Source organism: Grampus griseus (genome assembly GCF_964374135.1).
Source record: "Grampus griseus genome assembly, chromosome: 14".
NCBI classification, from domain to species: Eukaryota; Metazoa; Chordata; class Mammalia; order Artiodactyla; family Delphinidae; genus Grampus; species Grampus griseus.
This window is the reverse complement of record NC_139008.1, coordinates 499,269-527,164: the sequence shown is the minus strand read 5'-3', so window position 1 is coordinate 527,164 and position 27,896 is coordinate 499,269. Positions and strand designations below refer to the sequence as shown.

The window sequence follows — 27,896 nt, the reverse complement described above, 5'->3', positions numbered from 1 at the left end:
CCGCGCCGGCCAGAGCGCGCCGTGCGCCCCGGGCCCCGCGCCGGCACACGCTCGGCTGCCGCGGCGGCGACGAGAGCGGCGGCGGTGGAGCCGAGCCGGGCGGCAGGAATGCGGAACCGGCGCGCGGGCTGAGCTGCTCAGGATGGCGCAGGGGCGGCGGCGGCGGGCGGCCTGCGCGGGGCCCTAGCGCGGCGGGGCGGACGCTCCCCACCCGGCGTCGCGGGGGGCGGCAACGCGGCCATGGCCAAGGAGCGGCGGAAGGCCGTGCTGGAGCTGCTGCAGCGGCCGGCGAACGCGCGCTGCGCGGACTGCGGCGCCCCGGGTAGGTGCGGGCCCGTTGGCTGCGCCCGGGGTAGCTGGGGGTCTGGGTGGGTGCGGGCCGGGTAGTGGCCGGCCCGCGTGGGGGAGGGCCCGAGTGGATGCGGCCCGGGGTGGGTGCCGGCCTGGATGCCAGCCCCGGGGTCGGGGAGGGGTGCTGCGGCGCCTGCTTGGGGGGGGCGCGGGCAGCGCAGCCTGGTCCCCGCTCGGGTGGGGCGCGGGCCCGAGGGCACCTGCCGGGACCCGGACATCGCCTACCCGCCCACGGCCCCTGGCCTGCGGCTGTGTCTCCGCCTCCCCTCCCCCAGGCTGCGTGTCTCGCTGTCACCCGCGGACCGCCGCCGCCTTGCGAAACCTGGGGCTCCGCAAAGAAAGAGGAAATCGCGGCGGGCGACCGGCTGCAGGGAGGGGACGGACAAGCGGGCCGCGGGCCTCTGTGCGTGGGTGTGGGGTTCCACCTGGCCCTGCCCCCCACCTGCGGGTGACGTCATGGGCCCCCGCCTGGAGCCCCCCTCTAGCCCTGCACCCGGCGGCAGGGGGAGGAAGCACCTGCCGCCTCCACGTGGACCCCGTGGGAACGGGCGCCCCTCCCCCCACCCGGCCTCACTGCTCTGGGGCAGGTGGCCAGTTCAGGTGGGGCAGAGGGGCAGGTGCAGCTCGGAACAAGCACTAGGCTACCTGCACCCCATCCTCCCAGCAGGCATCTCCTAGACTTTGCTCCTGGGTGGTGCCCGCTATGGGTTGATTTCCAAGGCGCCAGAGCCCTGGGGCTACGTGTGCTGGGACTGGCAGGAGGAGAGAAGGCTTTGCTCTCGGACCAGTGGCGCCCTGCTTCTGGGCTGGCAGCCCCTGGCGCGGCTTCGCTGCGGTGGGGGGTGGAAGAGCCCCGAGAGGCTCACCTGCTCAGGCCCCCAGCAGGGAGGACGGCTCAGCTCAGGCGCTGTCCCCAGGCTCTGCGGGGACACACGGGGCGCTCCACTGGGGGCTCCTAGCCTGAGCCCCTCAGAGCAAACCTACCACAGCAGGGAGTGGCCGAGCCCCCGGGGGGAAGGTGGGAAGACTCTGCTTTTGTTCTGAGACTCCTGTTTGAGACACAGTCTCTGGACACCCCGCAAGTGGGACACCCCCCCAGCTCTCCTCTGCTGCTCGCCCGCTGGGCTAGGAGGGGTCCCCAGCGCAGCCCCCGCCCCTGCCGAGTGCTGGGCATCTGCTGGGCAGCTGCAGTGTGGCTTCGAGAGGCCACGCCAGAGCTGGAGTGTCCCAGAGGGGCGGCAGATTGAGGGCCTTTCCCCGCCGCCCTGAGGGCCTGCCTCGCCTCGTCTGTGCAGTGAGGCAGCAGCACCGTCCCCTCCGAGCCTGCTCTCGCCCGCTCCGCCGTCCCACCTCCCTCTCCCAGACCTGTGTTTCCACTTGCTGGGAGAGCGGCCGTGCCAGGGAGCAGTCTGGTGAGGAAGGGCTGTCAGCATGTTCTGCTCTCAGACTTGGCCTGGGGGGCCCGGGCAGCGGGGAGCTGGCCCCGGCCCTCCCCTTCCTGGCCACCCTGCCCAGCGGGGGCTTCTCTGGACCCAGAGCCTCCCTGGCAGGAGGGACAGTGGGCTTCCTTGGTGTGGTGGGCCCTGCAGCTGCCGTGCCCACCCACCCACTCGGTCCAGGGGTGTGGCCCTCCAGCAGGTACAGGGGGTCAGGAGTCGCCGGCTCTCCCTGGCGTCGGGCCCGCCTCTGCTTTTCAGACTCGGTCCATGACCTCAGCATCTTGCCTCATCTTGTCTGGCAGCCTGACAAGACAAGATACGGGCTGTTGCCCCCATTTTACAGCTGGGGAGACTGAGAACTTGAGCTGTCTTAGGGGACATGGGGCCTCAAAGGCAGACCGGCTCTCCTGCCCTGACCTCCCGTGACCCCCATGTGATGCCCGCGTATGGTCTCTGCTGGAGCCCCGCTGGTCCGTCCATAGTCTGTGCCACTGTGGGGTGTCACTGGGACCTCCCATCCCTGCTGTGGCCCAGATAGGCAACTCGGGCCCACTCTGGCATTGATGGGGGCTGGAGGGGGGACAGAACACCGTCACGTGGACTGGTTCATGGCTGCTCTTCTCAACTGCAGCCCACCAGGAGCTGGGTGCCTCAAGGGTGAGGGTCCCCATGGCCTGCACTCTGCACCACAGGACACGGGGTGGTCCCCGGCCCCCCTAACCACCAGAGCAGATCTGGGAAGACCTCACAGCTGGCCATGCAAGGGCTGCTGGGAGGAACGCAGTCTGGGGTTGGCTGCAGCCCCCATGGGACCTGCTCCCAGATCCTCCCATTGTCTGCTCCAAGAGTGGGTCCCCTGCCCTTGAACACAGGGCCTTGTCTAACAGCTTCCGGAGAGGCTGCTCTCGTTGCAGGCCTGGTGGTGGTGGAGGGGGTGTCCTCCACCTTGGAGGGTGTGGGTAGGGGGCTGTGCCTCTTACTTCCTCTGAGTCACCTGCCTAGTTGGGACAAATGACAGTGTCACCTTTGAAGCTCAGGTCTGATGCCCAGGAAGGGCATGGCCTGTCAGCTCTTCCATTGGGCTGAGGTGTGGGTGAGCATTCTGTGGGGCTTCAATGCACGTCACCTGGACCTTGGGATCGCCTAGAGCGCCAGACAGGACCACCTCTGAGCACACGTGGGCCTTCTGACTGGCGGTGAGGTCTGGGCTCGTTAAGGAGAGCTTCCTGAGAAGACGGATGGTTTGGGACGGCAGTGTGGAGACCCTGCTGCTCCTGGACCGGGGGTGTCTGGGTGTGAGTGGCCCTGGGGGCCCGTCCTCGCAGCTCTGCCAGGACTGGAGCAACTGCCTGCAAGACCAAGGGGGTGAACTCAGAGCGGGAGGTCCTCCCTCAACTCTGGAAGGCTTCAAGGCAGAGGTGACTTTTCAGACTTCGCTGTAAACCTGGGCAGAGAGGAATTTCGGGAATTTGGCTTAGTTTGGGAGAGGGTCCTCTGAGAGCGTGGTTGGCAGGGGGCTGCTGAGGAGTGGGCTGGGCAGTCAGTCCCTGCTCCCTGGAGCAGCAGCCCACTTGGGTTTTGGGTTCAATTGTTTTTTCATTGTGGTAAAATATACAAAAAAGTTATTTTTCAGTGTGCAGCTCGGTGGTGTTAAGTACATTCACACTGTCGTGCAGCCATCACCACCACCCATCTCACAGCTCTTTCCATCTTGCAGAACGGAAACTCTGTCCCCATTAAACACTGACTCCCTCTTCTTTCCCAGCCCCCACCCTTCCAGTTTCTGTCTCTATGAATTTGACCCACATAAGTGGAATCACACAGTATTTGTCCTTTTGTGTCTGGCTTATTTCACTGAACGTAATGTCCTCAATGTTTATTATGTTGTGTCAGGTGTCAGAATTTCCTACCTTCTTTAAAAAATTGAGTTATAATTGACTGTCACGTCATATTAGTTTCAGGTGTACAGCGTAGTGATTCGCTATCTGTACGTGTTGAGAAATGATCACCATGGTAAGCCTAGTTAATATCCTTCAACACGCAGAGTTCTTCCTTGTGATGAGAACCTTTAAGATCTACTGTCTTAGGAACTTTCAAATATACAGCACAGTGTTTTTCACTGTAACACCATGCTGTGTGTTACATCCGCAGGACTCATTTATTTTGTAACTGGACGTCTGTACCTCTTGACCCCCCTTCACCCATTTCACCCACCCCACCCTACCTCTGACAACCACCAATCTGTTCTCTGTATCTGTGAGTTTGGGGTTTTTTTGGTTTGAGGTTTGGGTTGTTTTTAGATTGCGTATACAGTATTTGTCTTTCTCTGTCTGGTTTATTTTATCAGCATAATGCCCTCAGGATCCATCCATGTTGTCACAAATGGCCAGGTTTCCTGCTTTTTTATGGTTGAATAATATTCATATATTATACATCCCATTTTCTTTATCCAGTCATCCATATCTTAGCTATGGTAAATAAGGCTGTAATGAACATGGGGTACAGATAGCTTTTTGAATTTGTTTTCATTTCCTTCAGTAAAATATCTAGAAGTGAAATTACTAGATTGTATGGAAGTTCTAGTTTTAATTTTTTAGGAACGTCCATACTGTTTCCATAGTGGCTGCATCAATTTACATTGTCACCCAGGTGTACAAGGGTCCCCTTTTATCCCCGTCTTTGTCAACACTTGTTATTTCTTGTCTTTTTTTTTTTTTTTTTTTTTTTTTTTTTTTTTTTTGCGGTACGCGGACCTCTCACTGTCGTAGCCTCTCCCGTTGCGGAGCACAGGCTCCGGACGCGCAGGCTCAGCGGCTCCGCGGCATGTGGGATCTTCCCGGACCGGGGCACGAACCCGTGTCCCCTGCATCGGCAGGCAGACTCCCAACCACTGCGCCACCTGGGAAGCCCCCTCTTGTCTTTTTTTGATGATGGCTATTCTAACAGGTGCGAGGTGATACCTCATTGTGGGTTTGATTTGCATTTCCCTGATGGTTAGTGATTTGAGCATCTTTTCATGTACCAGGCCATCTGCATATCTTCTTTGGAAAAATGTCTCTTCGGAGGCCTTGCCCGTTTTCTAATTGAAGTGTTTTGTTTCGTTTTATTGCTATTGTATGAGTTCTTTTTGGGTATTGACCCATTATTATTTTGGGTATTGACCCTTTATTAGATATATGATTTGCAAATATTTTCTTCCATAGGTTGCCTTTTTATTTTGTTGATGGTTTCCTTTGCTGTGCAGAAGCTTTTTAGTCCCACTGGTTTATTTTTGCTTTCGTTGCCTTTGCTTTTGGTGTCAAATCCAAAAAATCATCACTAAGACCGACGTCAAAGAGCTTATTACTGTCTGTGTTCTTCTAGGAGTTTATGGTTCCATGTCTTACATCCAGGTCTTTAATCCATTTCAAGTTAATTTCTGTGTATGGTGTAAGACAGTGGTCCGAGTTCATTCTTTTGCATGTGGCTGTCTGGTTTTCCCAGCACCATTTATTGAAGAAATTGTCCTTTATCCATTATATAGTCTTGGCTCCTTTGTTGTAAAGTAATTGACTGTATATGTGTGGGCTTATTTCTAAGCCATCTGTTTTATTCCACTGATCTGTGTGTCTGTTTTTATGCTAATACCATACTTTTTTCTCATACTGTTTTGATTACTATAGCTTTCTAATACAGTTTGAAATAAGGAAATATGGTGCCTCCAGCTTTGTTCCTCTTTCTCAAGATTGCTTTGGCTATTTGGGCTTCTTTGAGGTTCCATACAAATTTTAGGATGGTTTGTTTTTGTCAAAAATGCCATTGGAATTTTGATAGGGATTTCTGTAGATATCTACATTGAACCTGTAGATCGCTTTGGGGGGTAGGGACATTTTAACAGTATTAATTCTTCCAATCCATGAGCCCAGAATATAATTCCATTCATTTGTGTCTTCTTCAGTTTCTTTCATCAGTGTCTTATAGTTCTCAGTGTACATGTTTTTCACCTCCTTGGCTAAATTTATTCCTAGGTATTTTATTCTTTTTGATGCAATCATAAACGTATTGCTTTCTTTCTTTCTGCTAGTTCTTTTTATTAGTGTAAGGAGATGCAGCAAATTATTGTATATTGATTATGTACCCTGCAACTTTACTGAATTCGTGTAGTAGTTCTAACATTTTGATGGCGTCTTAGGGTTTTCCGTATTTTATATCATGTCATCGGCAAACAGTGACAGTTTTACTTTTTCCTTTCTTATTTGGATGCCATTTCTTTCTTATTCTTGCCTATTTGCTCTGGTTAGGGCTTCCAGTACTTTGTTGAATAACAGTGGCAAGACCGGGCTTCCTTGTCTTTGTTCCTGATCACACGATTTTTATTCTTCATTTGGTGGATCACGTTGATTGATTTGGGAATGTTGATCCATCCTTGCATCCCTGGAATAAATCTCAGTTGATCATGGTATATGATCCTTTCAATGCATCATTAAATTTAGTTTGCTAATAGTTTGTTATGGATTTTGCATCTCTGTTCATCAGGGATATTGGCCTATAACTTCCTTTTTTTTGTGGTGTCTTTGTCTGGTTTTGGTATCAGGGTGATGCTGGCCTTGTAAAATGAGTTTCAAGGTGTCCCCTTCTGTTTCTTGGGAGAGTTTGAGAGGGACTGGTATTAATTCTTCTTTAAATGTTTGGTAGAATTCACCAGCAAAGCCTTCTGGTCCTGGACTTTAGGTTGCTGGGAGGTTTTGATTACCGATTCAATCTCCTTATTAGTGATTGGTCTGTTCAGATTTTCTGTTTCTTCATGATTCAGTCTTGGTAGGTTTCATGTTTCTAGGAAATTATCCATTTCTTCCAAGTCGTCCAGTTTTTTTACTTCTAGGTTAATACCCTTGTGGGTAGAAAAGATGCTTGATGTGATTTCAGTCCTCTGAAATTAGACTTGTTTTGTGGCCTAACAAGTGATTTGTCTTGGAGAATGTTCCACGTGCACTTAAGAATGTGTATTCTGTGTTGCTTCTGGATGGAATTTCCCATGTATGTCTGTTAAGTCCATGGTCTAACGTGTTGTTTAAAGCCAGTGTTTCCTCGTTGATTTTCTGTCTGGATGGTCTAACCATTGGTGAAAGTGGGTGTTAAAGTCCCCTGCTATTACTGTATTTCCGTCTATCTCTCCCTTTAGGTCTGTTAATATTTGCTTTACAGTTTTAGGTGTCACTTATGTTGGGTACCTAAATATTTACAAATGTTATACCGTCTTGTTGGATTGCCTCTTTATCATTACGTAATGACCTTCTTTGTCTCTTATTACAGTACTTGTTTTAAAGCCTATTTTTTCTGAGTATTTTTTCTAAGTATAGCTATCCTAACTCTCTTTTGATTTCCATTTCCTTCCTTTTTAAGGTCAAATAGTATTCCATTGTATGAATGGACTACATTTTACTTATCCATTCTTCCACAGATGGACACTTGGGTTGCTTCCACGTTTTAGCTATTGTGGATAATGCTGCTATGAACATGGGTGTACAGACATCTCAAGACTCTGCTTTCAGTTCTTTTGGGTATATACCCAGAAGTGGAATTACTGGGTCACTTGGTAATTCTGTTTTTATTTTTTTGAGTAATCTTGTACTGTTTTCTGAAGTGGCGGTACCATTTTATATTCCCACCAACGGTTCACATGGGTTCGAATTTCTCCACATCCTCACCAACACTTGTTTTCTGTTTCTTGGTTAGTAGTCATCCTAGTGGGTGTGCGGTGGTGTCTCACTGTGGTCTTGATTTGCATTTCCTTAATGATCAGTCACGCTGGCATCTTTTTGTGTGCTGATTGACCATTTGTACATCTTCTTCGGAGAAATGTCTTTTTAAATTCTTTGCCCATTAGAAATTGGGTTGTTTGTTGTTGTTGTTGAGTTTGGGGAGTTCTCTGTATATTCTGCACATTAATCCCTTATCAGATATATGATTTGCAAATATTTTCTCTCATTCTGTGGGTCGCCTTTTTACTCGATGGATAGTATATTTTGATGCACAAAATATAAAATATTTTCATGAGGGAATTCCCTAGCGGTCCAGTGGTTAGGACTCAGTGCTCTCACTGCTGAGGGCCTGGTTTCAATCCCTATTCAGGGAACTAAGATCCCACAAAGCCGTGCAGCGCAACCAAAAAGAAAAAATTTTTTTTCATTTTCGTGAAATCCAATTTGCTTATTTTTTTCTTTTCTTGCCTGTGCCCTTTGGTGTCATAGCCAAGAAAGCATTTTCAAATCCAGTGTTATGAAGCTTTTGTCCCATGTTTTCTTCTCAGAGTTTATGGTTTTAGGTCTCACATTTAGATTCTTGATCTATTTTGAGTTAATTTTTGTACATGGTGTTAGGTAAGGGTCCACCTTTATTCTTTTTTGCATGTGGCTATCCAGTGTTCCAGCACCATTTCTTGCACAGACTGTTTTTCCCCATTGATTGGTCTTTACACCCTTGTCAAAAATCATTTGACCATATATGTGAGGGTTTATTTCTGGGCTCTGTATTCTATTCCATTGGTCTATTTGTCTGCTTTTATGCCAATACCACACTGCTTTGATTACTATAGCTTTGGAGGTCCCTTGTGATTACCTATGAATTTTAGGATGGGTTTTTCTATTTCAGCCAAAAAAGTCTTTGGGATTTTGGTAGGGTTTGCACTGACTTTTTAGATCACTTTGGGTAATGTTGACATTTTAACAATATTAAGTCTTCTAGTCCATGAACATGGGATGTGTTTCCATTTATTTATGTCCTCTTTAATTTCTTTCAGGAATGTTTGTAGTTTTCGTTGTACAAGTCTTTCACCTCCTTGGTTAAGATAATTTCTAAATATTTTATTCTTTTTGATGCTAATGTAAATGGCATTGTTTTTGTAATTTCCTTTTCAAATTGTTCTGTATATATAGAAATGCAACTGATTTTTGTGTGTTAACTTTGAATCCTGCTGCTTTGCTTAGTTTGTCTATTAGTTCTAACAGCTTTTTTGTGGAGTCATTATGAATTTCTACATATAAGATCATATCATTGGCAAATGAGATAATTTTGCTTCTTCCTTTCCAATTTGGATGTCTTTCATTTCTTCTTCTTTCTTTCTTTTTTTTTTTTTTTTGCGGTACGTGGGCCTCTCACTGCTGTGGCCTCTCCTGTTGCGGAGCACAGGCTCCTGACGTGCAGGCTCAGCGGCCATGGCGCACGGGCCCAGCCGCTCTGCGGCATGTGGGATCCTCCCGGACTGGGGCATGAACCCGTGTCCCCTGCATCGGCAGGCAGACTCTCAACCACTGCGCCACCAGGGAAGCCCTTTAATTTCTTTTTCTTGCCTGATTCCTCTGGCTAGAAGTTCCAGTACTGTGTTCAACACAAGTGGTGCAGAGGGCAACTTTGTCTTGTTCCTGATCTTAGAGGAAAAGCCTTCAGTCTTTCACCATTGACTGTTATGTTTGCTGTGGGTTTTTCATATATGGCTTTTATTATGTGGAGTTAGTTTACTTCTGTTTCTTTCTTGTTGATTGTTTTTATAGAGTGTTGACTTTTTTCAAATGCTTTTCCTGCACCAGTTGAGATGATCATGTGTTTTTTCCCCTCTTTATTCTATTTAAGTGATGTGTTACATTGATTGATTTTCATGTATTGAACTGTTCTTTCATTCCAGGAATAACTCCTACTTGGTCATGGTATATAATCCTTTTAATATGGTACTAAATTCAGGTTGATAGTGTTTTTTTAAACTTTTTAAAGCCTTTTATTATGGATATTTCAAACATATACAAATATACCCATTACCCAGGTTTAACCATTCACTCTTTTTTTCCATATTCTTTTCCATTATGGTTTATTACAGGATATTGAATATAGTTCCCTGTGCTTTAAAGTAGGACCTGTTGTTTATCCATCCTGTATATAATAGTTTGCATCTGCTAGTCCCAAACTCCCAATCCAACCCTCCCCAGCCCCCTCCCCTTGGCACGCACAAGTCTGTTCTGTATATCTCTGAGTCTGTCTCTATTTAGTTTGATAGTATTTTGTTAAGGACTTTTTTTCCTAAATTATTTATTTATTTATTTTGGCTGTGTTGGGTCTTCGTTGCTGCACACGGGCCCCCTCTAGTTGCAGCAAGCGGAGGCCACTTCTCACTGCAGTGCACGGGCCCCTCACTGTGGTGGCCTCTCCCGTTGCAGAGCTTGGGCTCCAGGTGTGCGGGCTCAGTAGTTGTGGCCTGCGGGCTTCAGCAGCTGTGGCACACGGGCTCAGCTGCTCCGTGGCGCGTGGGATCCTCCCGGACCAGGGCTCGAACCCGTGTCCCCTGCATTGGCAGGTGGACCCCCAACCACTGCACCACCAGGGAAGCCCATTGTTGAGGATTTTTGCACCAATGTTCATAAGGTATATTGGTCTGTGGTTTTCTTATAGTGTCTTTGGTATCAGGTTTATGCTGGTCTTATAGAATGAGTTAGGAAGTGTTCCCTCATCTTCAGTTTTTCAATTTTTTAAAAAAAAGTTTGAGAGGAATTGGTGTCAGTTCTTCTTCTTTTTTTTAAATAAATTTATTTATTTTTGGCTGCATTGGGTCTTTGTTGCTGCACGCGGGCTTTCTCTAATTGTGGAGAGCGGGAGCTACTCTGTTGTGCTGCCCGGGCTGCCCATTACAGTGGCTTCTCTTGTTGCGCAGCACGGACTCTAAGCACGTGGGCTTCAGTAGTTGTGGCTCGCGGGCTCTAGAGCGCAGGCTCAGTAGTTGTGGTGCATGGGCTTAGTTGCTCCGCGGCATGTGGGATCTTCCTGGACCAGGGCTCGAACCTGTGTCCCCTTCATTGGCAGGCGGATTCTTAACCACTGTGCCACCAGGGAAGTCCCCAGTGTCAGTTCTTCTTTAAATGTTAGGCAGAATTTGCTATTGAAGCCGTGAGGTCCAGTTCTTTTCTTTGTATGGAGAATTTGATTGTGGATTCAATCTCCTTCCTAGTTATAGGTCTATTCAGATCATGTATTTCTTCCTGATTTAGTCTTGGTAGGTTTTGTGTTTCTAGGAATTTGTCTGTTTCATCCAAGTTATCCACTTTGTTGGTGTACAGTTGTTCACAGTACTTTCTTATAATCTTTTTTATGTCTGTAGAATTGGTAATAATATCCCCACTTTCATTTCTTTCTTTTTTTAAGTTTATTTTTTTATATGAAGTATAGTCGATTTACAGTGTTTTATTTGTTTCTGATGTACATCAGAGTGATTCAGTTTTATGTGTGTGTATATGTATTCTTTTTCATATTCTTTTCCATTACGGTTTATCACAGGATATTGAATATAGTTCCCTGTGCTCTACAGCAGGACCTTGTTGTTTATCCATCCTCTACGTAATAGTTTGCATCTGCCAATCCCAAACTCCCATGCCATCCCTCCCCCACCCTCCTCCCCCTGGGCAACCACAAGTCTGTTCTCTACGTCTGTGAGTCTGTTTCTGTTTTGTAGATATATTCTTTTGTGTCATATTTTAGATTCCACATGTCAGTGATGTCATATGGCATTTGTCTTTCTCTTTCTGACTTACTTCACTTAGTATGATCATCTCTAGGTCCATCCCACTTTCATTTCTGATTTTAGTATTTTGAATCTTTTTTCTTAGTCCATCTAGTTGAATTTTTGTCAATTTTGTTGATCTTTTTGGACAACCAACATTCGGCTTCGTTTATTTTCTCTATTGTTTTTCTGTTCTCTATTTCACTTATCTCTGCTCTAATCTTTATTTCTTTCTTCTTTCCTCTGGCTTTGGATTTAGTTCTTCTTTTTCTAGTTCTTTACATTGTAAAGTTAGGTTACTGATTTGAGATCTTTTTTTTTTTAATGTCTGCATTTATAGCCATAAATTTCCCCCTTAGCACCGCTTCTGCTGCATCTCATAAGTTTTAGTATGTTGTGTTTTTGTTTTCATTCATCTCTAAGTATTTTCTAATTTCCATCATGATTTCTTCTTAGATCCATTGGTTGTTTAAAGAGTGTTGTTAAATTTCCACAGAATCGAGAATTTTACAGTTTTCTTTGTTATCGATTTCTAACTTCATCCCGTGGTGGTTAGAAAAGATACTTTGTATGATGTCTATCTTTAAAATCTATTGAGACTTAATGTGTGCCCTAAGGTATGGTCTATCCTGCCAAATGTCCCATGTGCACTTGTGAGAACGCGTGTGCTGCTGTCAGGTGGAGAGTTCTCTGTGTGTCTGTTAGGTCTAGTTGGCTTATTGTGTTAAGTCCTCTGTTTCCTTACTTCTGTCTGGTTCTTCTGTCCATTATTGAGAGTAGAATATTGAAATCTTCAACTGTTACTGTAGAATTGCCTATTTTCCCCTTCAAGTTGTCAGTTTTTGCTTCATGTATCTTGATGGTGTGTCATTAGCTATGTAAATATTCATAATTGTTATATCTTCTGGCTGTATTGAACCTTTATGAATATATAATGTCTTTCTTTGTTTCTTGTAGCCTTTTTTGATTTAAAGTCTGTTTTGTGTAGCCACTCTTCCTCTAACTTGTTTACTGTTTGCATGGAATATCTTTTTCTATCCTTTTAGTTTCAACCTGTTTGTGACTTTGGATCTCAAGTGAGTCTCCTGGAGAAAGGATACAGTTGGATGATGTGTTTTTCGCCATTCTGGCAATCTCTGTCTTTTGATTGGGAGTTTAATACATTTACATTTACAGTAGTTACTGATAAGGAAGGACTCACTTCTGTCATTGTGCTATTTGTTTTCTATGCCCTGTAGATTTTTTTGTCCCTTATTTCCTGCATTCCTGTCATATTTTATGTTTATTTTTTTAGTGAAATATTTAATTTTTTCTTAATTTCTTTTTGTGTATATTCTATAACTATTTTCTTTGTGGTTACCATGGGAATTACATTTAACATTCTAAAGTTATAGCATTCTAATTTGAATTTATAGCAGCTTAACTTTAATAACCTACAAAACCTCTGCTTTTTTATAGCTCCGTCTCCACCTCTTTCAGTTGTTGATGTTGCAGAATGATATCTTTATACATTGTGTGCCCTAAAACATAAACTACTAATTATTTTAAATGCACTATCTCCTAAAGTATGTAAAAAACAAGGTTTGGAGTCACAACCCGGAGCTACAGTAATGCCAGCTTTAACATTAATGTTTTTTCCTTTAAAAGTATTAGTCTCTTAAATCATGTAGATAACAAAAAGTTACGAACCATTGTTACAGCAATACTGGCTTGTATAATAGCCCACGTATTTACCTTTATTGAGATCTTTGTTTCTCCACATGGCTTTGAGGTACCATCTAGTGTTCCTTCATTTCACCTACAGGACTCCCTGAGCATTTCTTGCAGGTAGTCCTAGTGGTCACGAACTCCCTCAGCTCTTGTTTATCTGGGAATGTCCTCATTTCCCCCTTACTTTTTTTTTTTTTTTGGCCGTACTGCATGACTTGTGGGATCTTAGTTCCCCAACCAGGGATTGAACCTAGGCCCTTGGCAGTGAGAGCGCGGAGTCCTAACCTCCGAACTACCAGGGAATTCTCTCCCCGTTACTTTTGAAGGACAGTTTTGCTTGGATAGAGGAGTCTTTGTTAAGAGGTCCCCCCCGCTGCCTTGAGCACTTTGAATATATTGGCTGTCTTTTGCCTCCAACATTTCTGATGAGAAGTCTGCTCGTTATCTATTCAAGGATCCCTTGTATGTGACAGGTTGCTTTTCTTTTGATGCTTTCAAGATTCTTTGTGTTTTGAAAGTCTGGTTATAATATTTCTCAGTTTGGGCTTCTTTGAGTTCATCTTCCTTGTAGTTTGTTGAGCTTCTTGGATGTTTATATTCATGTCTTTCATCAAATCTGTGAAGTTTTCAGTGAGTATTCCTTCACATATTTTCTCTGCATGTTTCTTTCTCTGCCTTTTCTCCCTCTGGGACTCCCATACTGCATATGTTGCTCTGTTTCGTCATGTCCCACAGGTTCTTCAGGCACTGCTCACTTTCATTCAATCTTTTTTCTTTCTCCTCCCCAGCCTCAATAATTTCTATTCTCATATCTTTACGTTTACTGATTCATTCTTCTGCCTGCTCGTATCTGCCTTTGAATCTCTCTAGTGAATTTTTCATTTCAGCTGTACTTTTAGCTCCAGGTTTTTTGTCTGTTTATTTCTTTTTAGCTTACTGTCTCTTCGTCGATATTTCTACTTTGTTTATATTAATGCACTGTTTTCTTGACTTTCTCTGCATATTCCTGTTGTTCTTTGAGCATAGTTAAGGCTGTGCTATAAAATCTTTGTCTAGTATATTTGCCATTAAGTCTTTTTCAGGGACACATTCTGTTTAATTATTTTTCCCTTTGGATAGGCCATACGCTCCTGTTTCTTTGTGTGCCTTGTGTTTTTTGTTGAACACTGGGCATTTGAATCTAATAATATGGTGCCTCTGGAAATCAGATTCTGCCCCTTCCGCAGGGTTTGCTATTATTTTGTGATTGTTTTTTTCCCCTGGCTGTTATAGGCTGTGTCTGTGCTGTGGATCAGCCTGAGGAGTGAATTTAATGTCTTCTCAGGTCTTTTCTAAGCCTTCCTCTGGTCATGCGTGGTCACTTTCTAGATTTCCTCGTATATGCAGTTGTTTCTGAATGTCCTAGTCTTTAATGAGTGGCTCCCAAAAGGGGGAAAGCACAAATGAAGGGGGAAAGCTGGTGCTGGCCCTTTAAGTCTTTGGGAGGTCTTGAGATGCAGGGGGAGGGGCTGCAGCGAAGGCTGCCTCCCCCTTTTTCTGCGCGTCTGTGGTCAGAAGCAGCAATCAGAGCACAGATCCCGGACATTTGAGGGACAGGGTCCTTCTTCACCCTGGCTCCTGCGAACTGAGTGCCAGCTGCACCTAGGACACATGCCCAGCGGCCTGCTGTGCTCAGAGCTGAGACTGAGCAGAATTAACTGCAATTTATGTCCACGTTCTCCCCTGGAAGTTGTAAGACTTCAACAGGCTCTGGAGTTCAACAGTTGTTACGTCAGTCAGATTCTGCCAGTACCGTCGTTTTCCAGGTGGGGGGAGAGGTTTCTGGTGCTTCCTGCCCAGCCATCTTTCCAGAATCTTCTCCGGGATGGGCACTCCATCCAGGCCCAGAGGTGGACGGCCGTGAGCCAGTCTCACCTGGCCCCCGACCCTGGTCCGCGGCATCCTGCCACTTTGCAGAGGTGGCTCGCGGCTGCGCGGCTCTGCCCACGGACCCAGAGGCCTGTGAGGGCCAAGCCTTCAGTTGGCCGACCACCCCGGACTCCAGTGCGGGTGCCCCCTTACCCCATCCCATGCGTGTGCAGGAGCACCTTGTCCTGTGCCGTCGCCCGGGCTGTTTGCTCATGTGTCTGCATTCTGTGGGGAGGATGGATGGTGAGCAAGCGGTCCCATGCAGAGACGGGACGGGCAGAGGGTGGCTAGTGCAGTGGTGAGCACTGCTGGCTGCCCATCAAGAGCGGGCAGGGAGGATGATGGGCCGCCTGGGGCCTGCATTGTGAAAAGGAGCTGGGCCTGCAGGAATCTGGAGGAGGAGCATTCTGGACTCTCGGAGCAGCTGCCCAGATGCCTGGGTCCAGGCCTGGCCTCTCTAGGGAGCTGGAGGCGGGGGGTTGACTGCAGGGAGGCTCTGGGACAACAGGGGAAGCGTGGGGTCACCTTGTGCAAGGGTCACCTCATCTAATGACGGGTTTGGGGTGGGTTTGGTGGGGAGCAGCCTGATCCACATTTTGGGGTCCCGGGGAGGACAGGTGGAGGACAGGTGTGGGCACTGGGCACTCCCTGCTGGAGCCGCACCAGCAGAGGAGATGGTGAGGGACCCCCGGGGAGGGTGGAGACCCCCGTGAAGACAGCTGTTAACAATGCGAGGGGACGCCTGCGTGCGAAGGGGTCAGAGAAGAGAGCAAACTGGACTGAGCCCTGGCGGGGCAGCTCAGGGGTTGCTGGCTGACGGGGCGGGATGGTGGGAGCCAGCGGCAGTGCCTGGAGTCACCCTGTGAAAGGAGCCGAGACCTCCGTGGACACAGGTGGGACCGGGAGCACAGGAGGCGGCGGGGGCGCCTCTGTCCCCGGCGTGAGGTGGAGGGGTGGGCGGGGAGGAGAGCGTGAAGCAGCGGCTCTAATGCGGGAAGCCCCGGGAAGGGGGGCCCTGGCCACATGCCCTTGGATGTCCCCGTGATGCATGGTCCTGGGTCAACCTGCGCACCTGTACGTGGCTGGGCCCTTCCCTGTGCGTGGGGCGCCCCCGGGCGAGACCTTGGTGGGTGAGAGGCGGCCCGCGTTGTGCAGCAGAGGGAGGGCGGTGGAGACTCGGGGTCTGTGCTCTTGAGGTGCAGGGCAGGCGGGTCGGAACAGGGCCCCTGAGTGGGAGCGGCGGCCTCTGTGGTGACAGGGTGAGGGTGTGGCCCTGGGTGCGGCTGGGGTCTGGGTGGGGGTCACTGGGAGGAGGGTGTTACTGGGATGTGACGAGGGGACAGGTGGGTAAGCACGGGCACCAGGGTCATCTGGGGTCCCCCGGGGGTCATGGCTCCTCTGGAAGCGGGTGGGCCCGCCAGCTGCTGTGGCCCCGGGCCGGCCAGAAGCCGAGAGGCCGGTGTGTCCAGAGCAGGAGGCATGAGCTCAGAGGGGCCCTGACCGGGGGCGCAGGCGGGGCCTCAGAGCGGGACGGAGGGCCCGAGGCGCGGAAGCGAGATGGAAGCAGGTAGGCTGTTAGGATGCTCACGAATCCTCCAGACTGGAGGTGACGGTGGTGTGGTGGGAAATGATCGAGTCCCGGATGCATTGTGGAGTCTGGGGAGCAGGGCTTGCTGGCAAACGGGGCGGGGGGGGCAAGGGCGCCCCGGCTTTGGGCCGAGGCTGAAGGAAGGGTGAGGCGCCGTCGCCGGCTGGGGCCGGCCTGGGGAGGTGGGCTGGGGACCAGGGGCTGGTTTAGAGGCCGCGACAGACCTGGAGTGGAGGCGCGAGCCCGGCGCCCGGACGGCCCTGGGGGAAGGAGGGCAGAGGTAGAGACCAGGCAGAAAATAGCCGGAGGGGTGTCACTGTTTGGGTGTAACTGTTTCCTTTTCTCTTTTTCTTGATTGAGGTGAAATTCACATAGCATAAAATTGGCCATTAAAAGTGAACAATTCAGTGGCATTTAGAACATCCCCAGGTTGTGTGACCACCGCCTCCGTCTAGCTCAAAGTACAGTTTTCACAGCCAAGAGACCAGATGAGATGCCGGGAGGGTGCCTGGCGGGGAGGGGTACGCACGCGGCCTGGAAGGCAGGAGGACCCCTGGGAGGCAGGCGGCCTGGCCAGAGGCTGCCTGGTCCAGGAAGGATGGGGTCAGTGCCACGGAGGCCAGAGGGGTCTGCGATGGGGGTGGTGGAGCGGTGGGGTTGAGAGGGATGGGGGGCGTCTGGAAGGTTCCTCGGGGCCAAGAGAGGGACTTTGGCAGTGTGCGTGGTGCTGGCCGGAGTGATGGAAGAGCTGGGGAAGGACGGTGCGGGAGAGAAGAGGGAACTAGGCCAGGCAGGTGGGGAGGGCTCAGGAGGGGAGGCTGAGCGAGGCTGGGTCCCGTGCTTGCCTCTCAGTGGACTGGGCACTGGGGCCGGGAGAGAGGAGGTGTGAACCACAGGTATTCACTGAGCGCCTGCTGTATACAGGGTGCCGGCTTTGGCGATGGGAACCACCAGGCACAGAAGCCAATTGCCTGCCCTCCCGGAGCTTTGATTCCAGCGGGAGACAGGATAAACACAGCCCAGGCTGCACTGTGTGTTGGGAAGCGCCAACAGTGGAAACGGGGCGTGGGACCCAGATTGAGGCGAAGGGCGGGCGCTGTACGTGTGGGGAGGGCCTGGCCCCAGCAGATGAGTAACTGTGATGGGCGGTGGGCACAGGCTGTGGGCCCCTAGGCGGCCACTGGGCCTTCTGCCCAGAGCCAGTTGCCTGGCTGTGCCCACCAGGACTCGGCCCTCCTCTGCCTTGCGGGGGCCGAGGTCCCTGGAGCCGGGCCACAGGGCTCAGCCAGACCCACCGTGCCATTGACAGGTCCCGCTGCACACCCTCCTCCCCCTGCTGGGCCTTGGCCGAGGGACACACCTGCTCTTGCTGGCTCAGCCCCAGGACGTGTCTCACCTGGCCTCGGTCGGGCTCCCGGAGACGGAAGTAGTCAGGGGGCTGAGTCACTGAGAGTGCCCTAGGAGAAAGCCGGGCAGAGCCGGGGCAGAGGGAGGGCAGAAGACGGGAGAGGAGCCGGACGGAAGCTGGCGGCCTGGAGCAGCCTGCTGGGCGGCAGGTCCCGTCACCCTGATTCAGAGAGGGTGCGGCAGGAGCCTGGAGAAGCACAGAGCAGCCCCGGCACTTGAGGGGCCGGGGCAGGAGTGCACGTGGAGACTCAGGCCTGGCCCCTCTCCCGCCCCCTCTTATTGCAGGGCCCCGTGCGCTCCACCCACACCAGCCCATGCCCTTGGCCACCCCGTGGCCCGGGCCATTGGGCAAGGAATCCCTGAGTCCTGGGTGCTCAGAAGTAGACAGAGGGGCAGGGCAGGCTCTGGACGGCTCGGCGGCCCCTTGCCCTGCAGGGACGGGGTGCAGCCAGAGTGGAGCCCGGACCAGGGGTGGGGCCCTCCTGCCCGGGACTAAGGGGGTCCTGGTGCTGGGGTACCCCTACCAGCTCTCCTCCCGCCGTGGGCCCCTTTCCACCCCAGGAGCTCAGGAATGTGGGGCTTTCGCATATACACGGACACCCCAGCCCTGTGCCTGCCTCCTGGCCCTGTTGGGGAAGGGGGGCTTGTGCAGATGGGGTGGACCTGGCTGTGCCCCAGCGGCTTGGGAGGGAAGCCTGCAGGAACAGCCTGTCCACTAGGAAAGCTGAAGGTCACCCAGCCCCTCCCTTGGGGACCTCCTGCCAGCCACGATCCAGCCCCTCATTGCCCCCGCTGCACGCGTGCACATGCGTCCACCCCGGAGGTCCTTGGCCTCAGGGTCGGCATCGCCAGTGGACAGGCCGGGGCGGCCCTCCTGCCCGAGATTGTGCTGAGAGCCTTTTGTGGGAAGGAGGGAGGGGCTGGCGTCAAGTGAATTACCGATCAGCTGAAGTGCAGGCACAGCGCAGGGAGAGTTAATCCATTAATCGACCAGATGGACACACAGGAGACTGTCCTGGAGCTGCCTGCAGGGCCACGGCGAGGGGCCCGCACACCCCACGGGTCTCCATGTACTGCTTTGGGGGGCGGTCACTCTGCCTGACCCCAGGGACCTTAAACTGTTTCTCAGAGTCACCCCCAGAACTCGCCTCCCAGGGCCTGAATACTTCCTTAAAGTAGGGGCTCTTGATTGGAAAGCCCTCCCGGGGCTCAAAGGCCTGGCGCCCAGGGGTGCCGTTCCTGGCATGTGCTGCTTGACCGGCCCTCCGGGACGGTGAGTCCTGAGAGCAGCAGGTGGTCTGTGGGCTGGGCCGGCAGGCCCTGGACTGGTGCCCTTCTCACTGCCTTTAGGATTTTTGCAGCAATTTGCAGGGGCAGAGGACAGACAAGGGTGACCCGTGCGTCGGGGGCACTGCAGGCCCACTGTGCGCTGGGCAGGCGGGGAGCAGCCGGTGCCTCCCCCAAGCAGAGGCAGGCCTCTCCTCTCCCGCTGGCCTTGCCATGGTGCCGCGCGTGACGGCAGGGGTGGGGGGACTCCCCCAGGCCCGGACTCTGGGCTTCCCGAACTGCGGTGCGCAGGCTGGGCTTGGGGTCAGGACGCCTCCTGCTTCAAACCTGTTTCAAACCATCTTCTCACTTTTCCCCGCCAGCCCCTGGGGGAGCCCCAGGAGGGAGCAGCGGGGTGGTCACCTCCCGAGATGATGGACAGGCTTCCTCACCAGCCTGGATGCTGGGCTGGGGCTCCCGTGGGCGCCGGCCACCCATACACATCCTCACGCCCACCTTCTTTGAACCAGGAAGGTGGTTCCGGGGTGGAGGGTGGGAAACATGTGCCTGCCCTCTGATCCCAGCTTTGCCGCTGTGTGACCTCAGACACCATCCGACCCTCTCTGGGCTTTTTTTGCCTTATTGTGTAGAACTGGACTAACAGCAGGACACAGCCTCAGAGGGAGTGGAGAGGAGCGGCAAGGTAACATGGTCGGTCATTGCGCCGTGAGTGTGATGAGGCCGTAGAGCTGTTACAGCGGCTGAAGGGACCAGCAGGAGGCCGGGCGGCAGGCGCTGAGTCCCGAGGACACCGTTGCAGGTGTGAGGATCTGCAGGACGCCCAGGACAGACCAGGCCTCTGGATCGGCCCATGTGGCCCCCGGGTGCCAGCTGGACGTCACTCTGGGGGACGCACCCCTCGAGAGGAAGCAGGTGCCTGCCCCCTTCAGGGCAGGACGCAGGGGGCGGAAGCCCTGACTTATGCTGCTTCTCCTGTCTGTTGGGACAGGTCCGGGGTTGTAGACACATCTTTCTTAAATTCATTTTTATTGAGGTGTGACTTACAGAGGATAAAACGCACCCCTTTGGAATATGGGAGAAGTATCCGCCATCACCCCACAAGCCCCCGCGGGTCCTGTGCAGTCAGCCCTGCTTCCCTGATGACGTAAGATGGGGAGCATCCTCCTTGTGCTTATTTGCCGTCTTCCATCACGTGTTTGTTAAAATCTTTTGCCTATTTTTGTAATTGGGTTGTTTTATTACTGAGTTTGAATAGTTCTTTTTTTTTTTTTTTTTTTTTTTTTTGCGGTTTGCGGGCCTCTCACTGTTGTGGCCTCTCCCGTTGCAGAGCACCGGCTCCGGACGCGCAGGCTCAGCAGCCATGGCTCACGGGCCCAGCCGCTCCGCGGCATGTGGGATCTTCCCGGACCGGGGCACGAACCCGTGTCCCCTGCATCGGCAGGCGGACTCTCAACCACTGCGCCACCAGGGAAGCCCTGAATAGTTCTTTATATGCTTTGGACACAAACCTTTTATCAGATATATGATTTGCAAAATTTCTCCCAGTGTGACTTGCCTTTTCATTCCCTTGGCTAGTGCCTTTCAAAGAGCAGATTTTTAAAAAATTCTGATAAAGCAATGTATCTTTCTTTAAAAAATGGGTTCTGCTTTTAGTGTTATAGCTAAAACGTCTTTGCCTAACCCAAGGTCACAAATATTTTTCTCCTATTTTCCTTTGGAAGCTTTATGGTTTCAGGTTTTACATTTGGTGCTCTGATGCAGTTTGAATTACTTTTTGTATATGGCGGGAGGTTTGGATTGAAGTCTAATATTTGCAGATGATACCTGTTTCAGCTCCATTTGTTGAAAGATTATTCTTTCTCCACTGAACTGCCCGTACACCTTTGTCAGTAATTGGTTGTCCACACATGTGTGGCCTACTTCTGGACCCTCTATTCTGTTCCGTTGATCTGTTTGGTTTTTTTTGCTGATACCAACACCATCTTGATAACTGTGGCTTTGCAATAAATTCTAAAATAAATTCTAAAACCTTCATCTTTGTTCTTTTTCAAAGTTGTTTTGGCTCTTCTAGGTCCGCTGCATTTACCTACGGATTTTAGAATCAGCTTGTTAATTTCTGCTCTAAAAATCCTGCTGGAATTCTGATTGGGATTGCATTGAATCTATGGATTAATTTGAGAGAGTTTACATCGTAACAATATAGAGTGTTCCAACCCATGAAAATAGCATCTCTCACCACATATTTGGGTCTTTAATTTTTTCAGCAATATTTTGTAGTTTTCAGCGTACTGTTTTGCATATCTGGTCATATTTACTCCTAAGTATTTAATATTTTTTATGCTATTATAAATGGTATTCAAAATTTTTAAATTGTGGTAAAATACATGTAACATAAAATTTGCCATTTTACTCTTTTAAGGGTATAGTTCAGTGGTGTTAAGAACATTCACATTGCTGTGCAACCGTCTCCAGAATGTAATTGTATTTTTAAATGTCCAGTTTCTGACTGCTTGTTGCTGGTTTATAGAAATACGACTGACTTTTGTATATTTATCTTGTATCCTGCCACCCCGTGGGTTAGTTCTGGTAGTGTTTGTGTAGACTCCAGCAGATCTTCTATATGGATAAACATGTTGTCTCTGCATAGACCCATTTTACTTCTTCCTTTCCAACCTGGATGCTTTTTATTTATTTTTATTGCCTCACTGCACTGACCAGAACCTCTAGTGTAGTGAGTGTAGTGTTTATGTTGTTTTAAATTTTTTAATAGCTTTATTGAGATGTAATTTATATACCATACAATTCACCCATTTGAAGTGAACAATTCAGTGGTTTTTAGTGTACTCACAGGGTTGGGCTACTGTCACCACAGTCGGTTTAAAAACATTTTCATTATTCCAAAAAGAAATGCTATCTCCCCCCATTCTTCACATCCCCCCAACCCTAGACATCCACTGTTCCCTCCGGGGTAATGTTGGATAGAAGTGAACAGAGCAGATATTCCTGTCTAGTTCCCCGTCTTAGCGGGGAAGCACTCAGCCTTTCTCCATCGAGTATGATGTCAGCTGTAGGTATTTCACAGATGCCCTTTATCTAGTTAGGGAAGTTCCCCTCTATTCCTAGTTTTCTGAGGAGTTTTATCAGGGTGTTATATTTCGTCGGGTGCTTTTTCTGCATCTGTGGAGACGATCGTATGGCTTTTCTTTCTTAATCTGCACATATGGCGAATCACACCGACTGATTTTCAGATTTTATGCCAGCCTTGCATTCTTGGTATGAACCCCTGTCGGTTGCAGTCTTTGTACTTTTTACATATTGTCGGATGTGCGAATTTTTATGGACATATTTTCATTTCTCTTGGGTAAATACTGAGGAGTAGAATTGCGGGGTGATAGGAGAGATACATGTTTAATTATGTAAGCAACTGCAAACCGTTTTCCAAGGTGGGTTGAACCAATTTATGCTCCTGCCGGCAGTGTCTGAGAACCCTGCTCTGCGCTCTCATCCGTATCGGGTGGTACCAGTCTCGTAAATTTTACCCTTTCTAGTGAATGTGTGACAGTGTCTTATCACCATAGCTTTTTATTCTTTTTTTTTTTTTTTTTGCGGTACGCGGGCCTCTCACTGCTGTGGCCTCTCCCGTTGCGGAGCACAGGCTCCGGACGCGCAGGCTCAGCGGCCATGGCTCACGGGCCCAGCCGCTCCGCGGCATGTGGGATCTTCCCAGACCGGGGCATGAACCCGTGTCCCCTGCATCGGCAGGCGGACTCTCAACCACTGCGCCACCAGGGAAGCCCCCCACCATAGCTTTTTAAAAAGGCACCAACTTCCTGCTCTTTAAGTGACGACTTTCTGTTGCCCCTGCCCCCAACACTTGATTTCGCCGTGTCTTGTCTTCTTACTGTTATATGAAAGGCTTAGGGTCTCCGTTCCTTAATTTTAAACTTCTGTGAGCCCTCTTTGGAAGGAGGCCGCCCAGGTTGTATCTGTGGGCACACACCTGTGCACACCCTCACACACACAGTGGGCGGGCGGGCGGGGATCAGTGGGTCCCGGTGCCGGTCGCATGACACTGGGCAAGTGTGTCGCTTCTCCTTGAACTTCGGTATCTGTGGTCAGAGATGGACGGTGTGGGCAGTGGCCTCGAGGCATCAGTTCTAATCACCTGCTTCCTTAGGCTGCTCTCTGCGTCACACCTATTTTTCTCTCTAGAGCAGAGCTTGGCAGATGTAAAGGGCCAGATAGTGACTGTTTTAGGCTTTGTGGACCACACGTTCTCTGTGACAACCACTCAGCTCTGTCCCTGCGCCACAGAAGCAACCATGAGCAGAATGTAAATGATGGGCATGGCTGAGCGCCCATGGTTTGTAAAACTTCACGAGACCAGGCCCGAGGGCCGCTGTTTGCCAATCCAGTCCCTGCTAAAGTGTCCTGTAAACAGGGCTTCCGGGATAGGGGACAGACAGTCTCCTGCTGGAGCCTGTGTGAGAGGATGGGGGCGCGTGGGCACCGGTCCTGGCCCCGCGGCAGGGCTGGATCTTCTGGTGGCCCTTGTTCAGCCAATCTCAGAATTTTCACTTCAGTAGACAAAGGCTGTGAGGGGGCCCGGAGCCAAGGTCCACGCTCAGAGCAGAACCCAGCAGCATCACCGAGCTGTGCACAGGGGGTCTCCCCTGCACCAGGGCCCTCCCGGGGGCTCGTTTCACCCATCACCCTAGCAAGTGGCTGCCATCGTCCCAGCACACAGAGGAGGAGGGTGAAGCCCGGAGCGGTGCCGCCTGCCCTGGGCCCTGGGAGGACGGAGCACGGTGGGTGAGGGTGGGACCACCCCCCGGCCCCGGGCCCTGGGAGGACGGAGCACGGTGGGTGAGGGTGGGACCGCCCTCCGGGACCTCACTTCAGTCTTTCTCCGCAACCCCTGGGACACTGCCGCTCCCTGCAGCGCGTTCTTCCCCGGAAGCCGTGGTGCCTGCCCAGCGCGCCCTCACCCCGCTGGCACACGTCTGTTGATGCGGATCCCGGGCGCTGGGACTTAGGGCCTCAGGATGCCATAGAGGACGGGCAGATAGACTCCCTGCTAAACAGACAGCCCCACATCTCTGGGACCTGACTTGTCCTCACAGCAGTCCCCTTGGCGGTGTCCGTCCCCCTCTCTCCGGGCCTCTGTCCTCCGGGCAGTGACTCAGGGGTCCAGCTCTTCCCCCTGCCCCGGCCCCCGAGTCCCCCGTCAGCCCAGGATGGGCCCGGAGCACGGCGTGCGGGGTGTGTGGCTGTCGGCCGGGCCTGGGGGCACGTGGGTCCCCCTGCTCACGCTTCACTGGCCAGACTCGGATCCCGTGGCCACGCTGAGCTGCAGGCGAGGCCGGGAAGTGTCGGCGCCGTGACCCCACGGAGGGGCAGACGCTGGCGAGCCGGCAGGTGCTGGGGGCCAGGCCAGGGTGGGCCGAGCTGGAGCAGCCCCTGGAACCCCCAGGACAAGCGGTGCGGCTGGCCCAGCCGGACTGTGGTGGCCGCCGGGCAGGGAACCTCTGTGCCCAGAACTGTGCTGTCAGTGGCCTCGGGACGCACAGCCCGGAATGGCGGAGGGGGGGCACCCGGCGTTTGGCAGGCGGGTATAACAGGGCCGCGGGGCTCAGTCGGGAGTCCTCCAGGGTCCCGGTGAGCGGCCAGGTGCCAGGAGCTTGGGCAAGGGTGCCACAGCCCCTCCCCCTGCCCCGGTTCAGTTTTCTAGCGGTCCTGTCCCCATCCCCATTGCAAATGGGTTCCTGCACCACGGGACATGCAGCGGCCACCCCGCTCGGGCCCCGGGTGCCTGTCTTCTCCGTTCACTTGCTCTCGGACCTGCTAGCTTTCCGTCCGGATTTCCTCACTTCCGCAGAGGGGGCACCGCTGCTGGACCCGGCGGGGGGTGGGGGAACGTGGCTGGGCTGGGGCCTGGCAGGGGGACCCCGGGTGGGTGCTCTCCTGGGTCCTCTTTGCAGCAGCCAAGTGGTTTCTTGAAAGTGACACCCGTGGGGAAGCACGTCCTGAAGATACAGGGCTGATGTGGCACGTCGGTTCCTGCAGACGCACGTTTTCCGCCGCCCCACGAGCTAGTGGAAACTGGTCACGAGTGGGGGTCTTCTGTCCAGGAGCCCTTGGGCTGGAGGTCTTCTGGGGCTCCCTGGCCCCCAGTGTTTCCTTCCGCCCCCTCCCCAGAGGCTCAGAGCTGGGGCATGCGGCCTCCTCCCTACCCAAGCCCCCTGTGCCCACCCACCAGGGTCCTCACACACCCGTGCACCCCAGTACATCGGGGGCCTGACTTGTGGCCGCTGCCAAGCCCTTGCCACCAGAGTACCTCCCCGGGTCACATTCAGGGCAGTGGGGTGGTGGCCTCTCCCTGGCATCCCCCCAGCGGTCACCCTGGGGCAGTGGGAGGGAGCTTGCAGGCCCCCCACCCATGTACGTTCCGGGGGCCGAGACAGCCCGTGGTGAACAGGGACCTAAGTGCCAGGACGGGCCGATGCTGGGGAGAGAGAGGTGTTGCGAGGGATGCATGGGGCCCGGCCGTGGTCAGGGAGGCCCGGGGGGGACGTATGAGCTGGGGCGGGGGTGCCGGGGCAGAGGAGAGGTCCCCAAGGCTCCACCCAGAGAGTTGACGTGATGAGCGTCTGTGTGCCCAGCGGGCAGAGGCTTGGCCGGGGGGACGCAGGGCAGCAGGGCGCGAGGCTGGGAGTCAGGAGGATGGAGGGGCCCCTCCGCTCACAGCCCTTCTGAGCTGGGGTGAGGCCCGAGGCCCCCGGGTCTCTGGGCTGCCCCGACCCGTGCTGGCCCCGGTTGGGAGCCACCGCTGTCAGCCAGCCCCATGCAGGGGGGAGGCAGGGCAGGGGCCCCCCGGAGGCCTTGGAGCGCCTGCCTCTGTGTCCCTGGGCAGGGCAGCCCCTCCCCCGCCGCCCAACTGCAGCCCAGCCCCCGACCCTGAGAGCGGCCAGCATCCCTCATCAGGAGGCCGGGCTCGCCGGTGCCCGCAGCGCCCCGTGGAGCGTCTGCCGAGAGGCTGGGGCAGGGGCCTCGGGATGACACGGCCTTTTGACTCCCGAAGCTCCTCTGTTCCACGTGCCACCTAGACTGTGTGTCACGGGCCAGAGACCTACCTCCCTGGCTTCCAGTTTCTTCCACGAGACCCTAGAGCGGTCACACCCCGTGCGGCCTTGGGACTGGATGGCTGTGAGCTGGGCCGTGAGTGCCAGAACGGGGCTTTTCCTTCCCCCGAGCTCACCTGCCCATCCCGCCAGCCGCCTGGGCCCCTGTGTCTGCGAGCTGACCCTTCATTCCATACAGGCAGGGAGGTGTGTCTGGGGCCCAGGCCCCCGGGCTGGAGGGGTCTTGACCCAGGAACCAGAGGTGCCTGCCACCCCCACGGATCCCCTCCCCCCCCACACGCACGCACGCTGTGTGGGCCTGTGGCTGCTGTTTGGTCTCTGAGGAGGGCTCTGACCCTCTGGCACCAGGGTGGGTTCTTGGGGGTCCCTAAAGGGAGGTGCAGGGCTGTGTCCTCAGTAGGGTGGGGGCCTGGGCCGGCCCCCCGTGGGCACAGCCACCTCCCAGCCTTGTCTTTCTTTTATTTATTTTTGGCTGAGTCCGGCCTTCGTTGCGGCGCACGGGCTCTTCGTTGTGGTGCGCCGGCTCCTCTCTAGGTGCGGCATGCGGGTTTTCTCTTCTCTGGTTGTGGCGCACAGGCTCCAGGGCGCGTGGGCTCTGTAGTTGCGGCACGTGCGATCTTAGTTCCCTGACCAGGGATCGACCCCACGTCCCCTGCATTGTAAGGCAGATTCTTTACCACTGGACCACCAGGGAAGTCCCCCAGCCTTGTCTTATCACAGAAGAAAGTGTCCTCCTGACCTAGGGCTGGGGCATCCACGTGCTGATCCCAGCGACCCCCGGGTCTGTGGGCTCCCGGGCCCCTCGGGTGGCAGTGACCGCAGGGTGGGCTCAGTGCTGTGCTCTCACACGGGCGTGGGGGGTGTTTGCTAGTTTAGGGGCTGGGTGCAGACCAGCCCCCCAGGGGCTCCCAGGGAAGCCTGCTCAAGCTGGTGGCCCTCGGCTGGGAGCCACTGGGCATCTTGATTTAGACCAGTCTGATACAGAAGCTTCCCTGAGAGACGGGAAGCCTTTACTGGACAACCTGTCCTCTCCAGAGAAAACCTCCTCTGTAGGACTCCTTTCCGCGGCCCAGCCCCCCACGCGGTTACCACGTGGATGCACAGATGGGGAGGAACTGGGGGCTCGGGCACCAGCACCCACTTACCCTCCGCCCAACTGAACAAGCATCACGTCCCTCACTGTCTACGGTGCCGCTGTCCAGCTGAAAAATTTCAAACCTCTCGAAGTGTGGACACAATTGGGCCTCCACAGCCCCGCCCTAGCCTTATTCTGCTTTTTCCGTTGCCTCAACTGCAGGACGTGACACATGTTGGCGTGTCCTGGTCACGCCTGCCGGACAGGCACTGATCATGGGTTCTCATCAGCACGTCGCCCCAGTGTCTCCCACGCTACTGTGGTCCACTCAGGGTTCCCTCGGTCCCCGGGAGCAGCTAGGATGATGAGGTGGGGCTGCTCCTCTGTGCGGGGGGCAGGGACCCCCACTCTGGGCCCCCAGAGCCTGTGAACCTGGTCTCCTGGCCGGCCTCCCATTGCACAGACGAGA

At 52.8% G+C, this 27,896-nt stretch overlaps 1 protein-coding gene across 1 annotated transcript in view; it reads left to right on the top strand.

The window, feature by feature from the left end:
* Window positions 1–240: 240 nt before the first annotated feature.
* Window positions 241–27,896, top strand: part of ADAP1 (ArfGAP with dual PH domains 1) — a gene marked incomplete at both ends in the record, with an annotated part of 61,188 nt that continues 33,532 nt past the window's right edge. Inside the window, one exon of the mRNA XM_082671154.1 lies at window positions 241–322. Within this exon, the coding sequence (XP_082527280.1) occupies window positions 241–322 (82 nt within the window). The remainder of the gene's footprint in view (window positions 323–27,896) is intronic.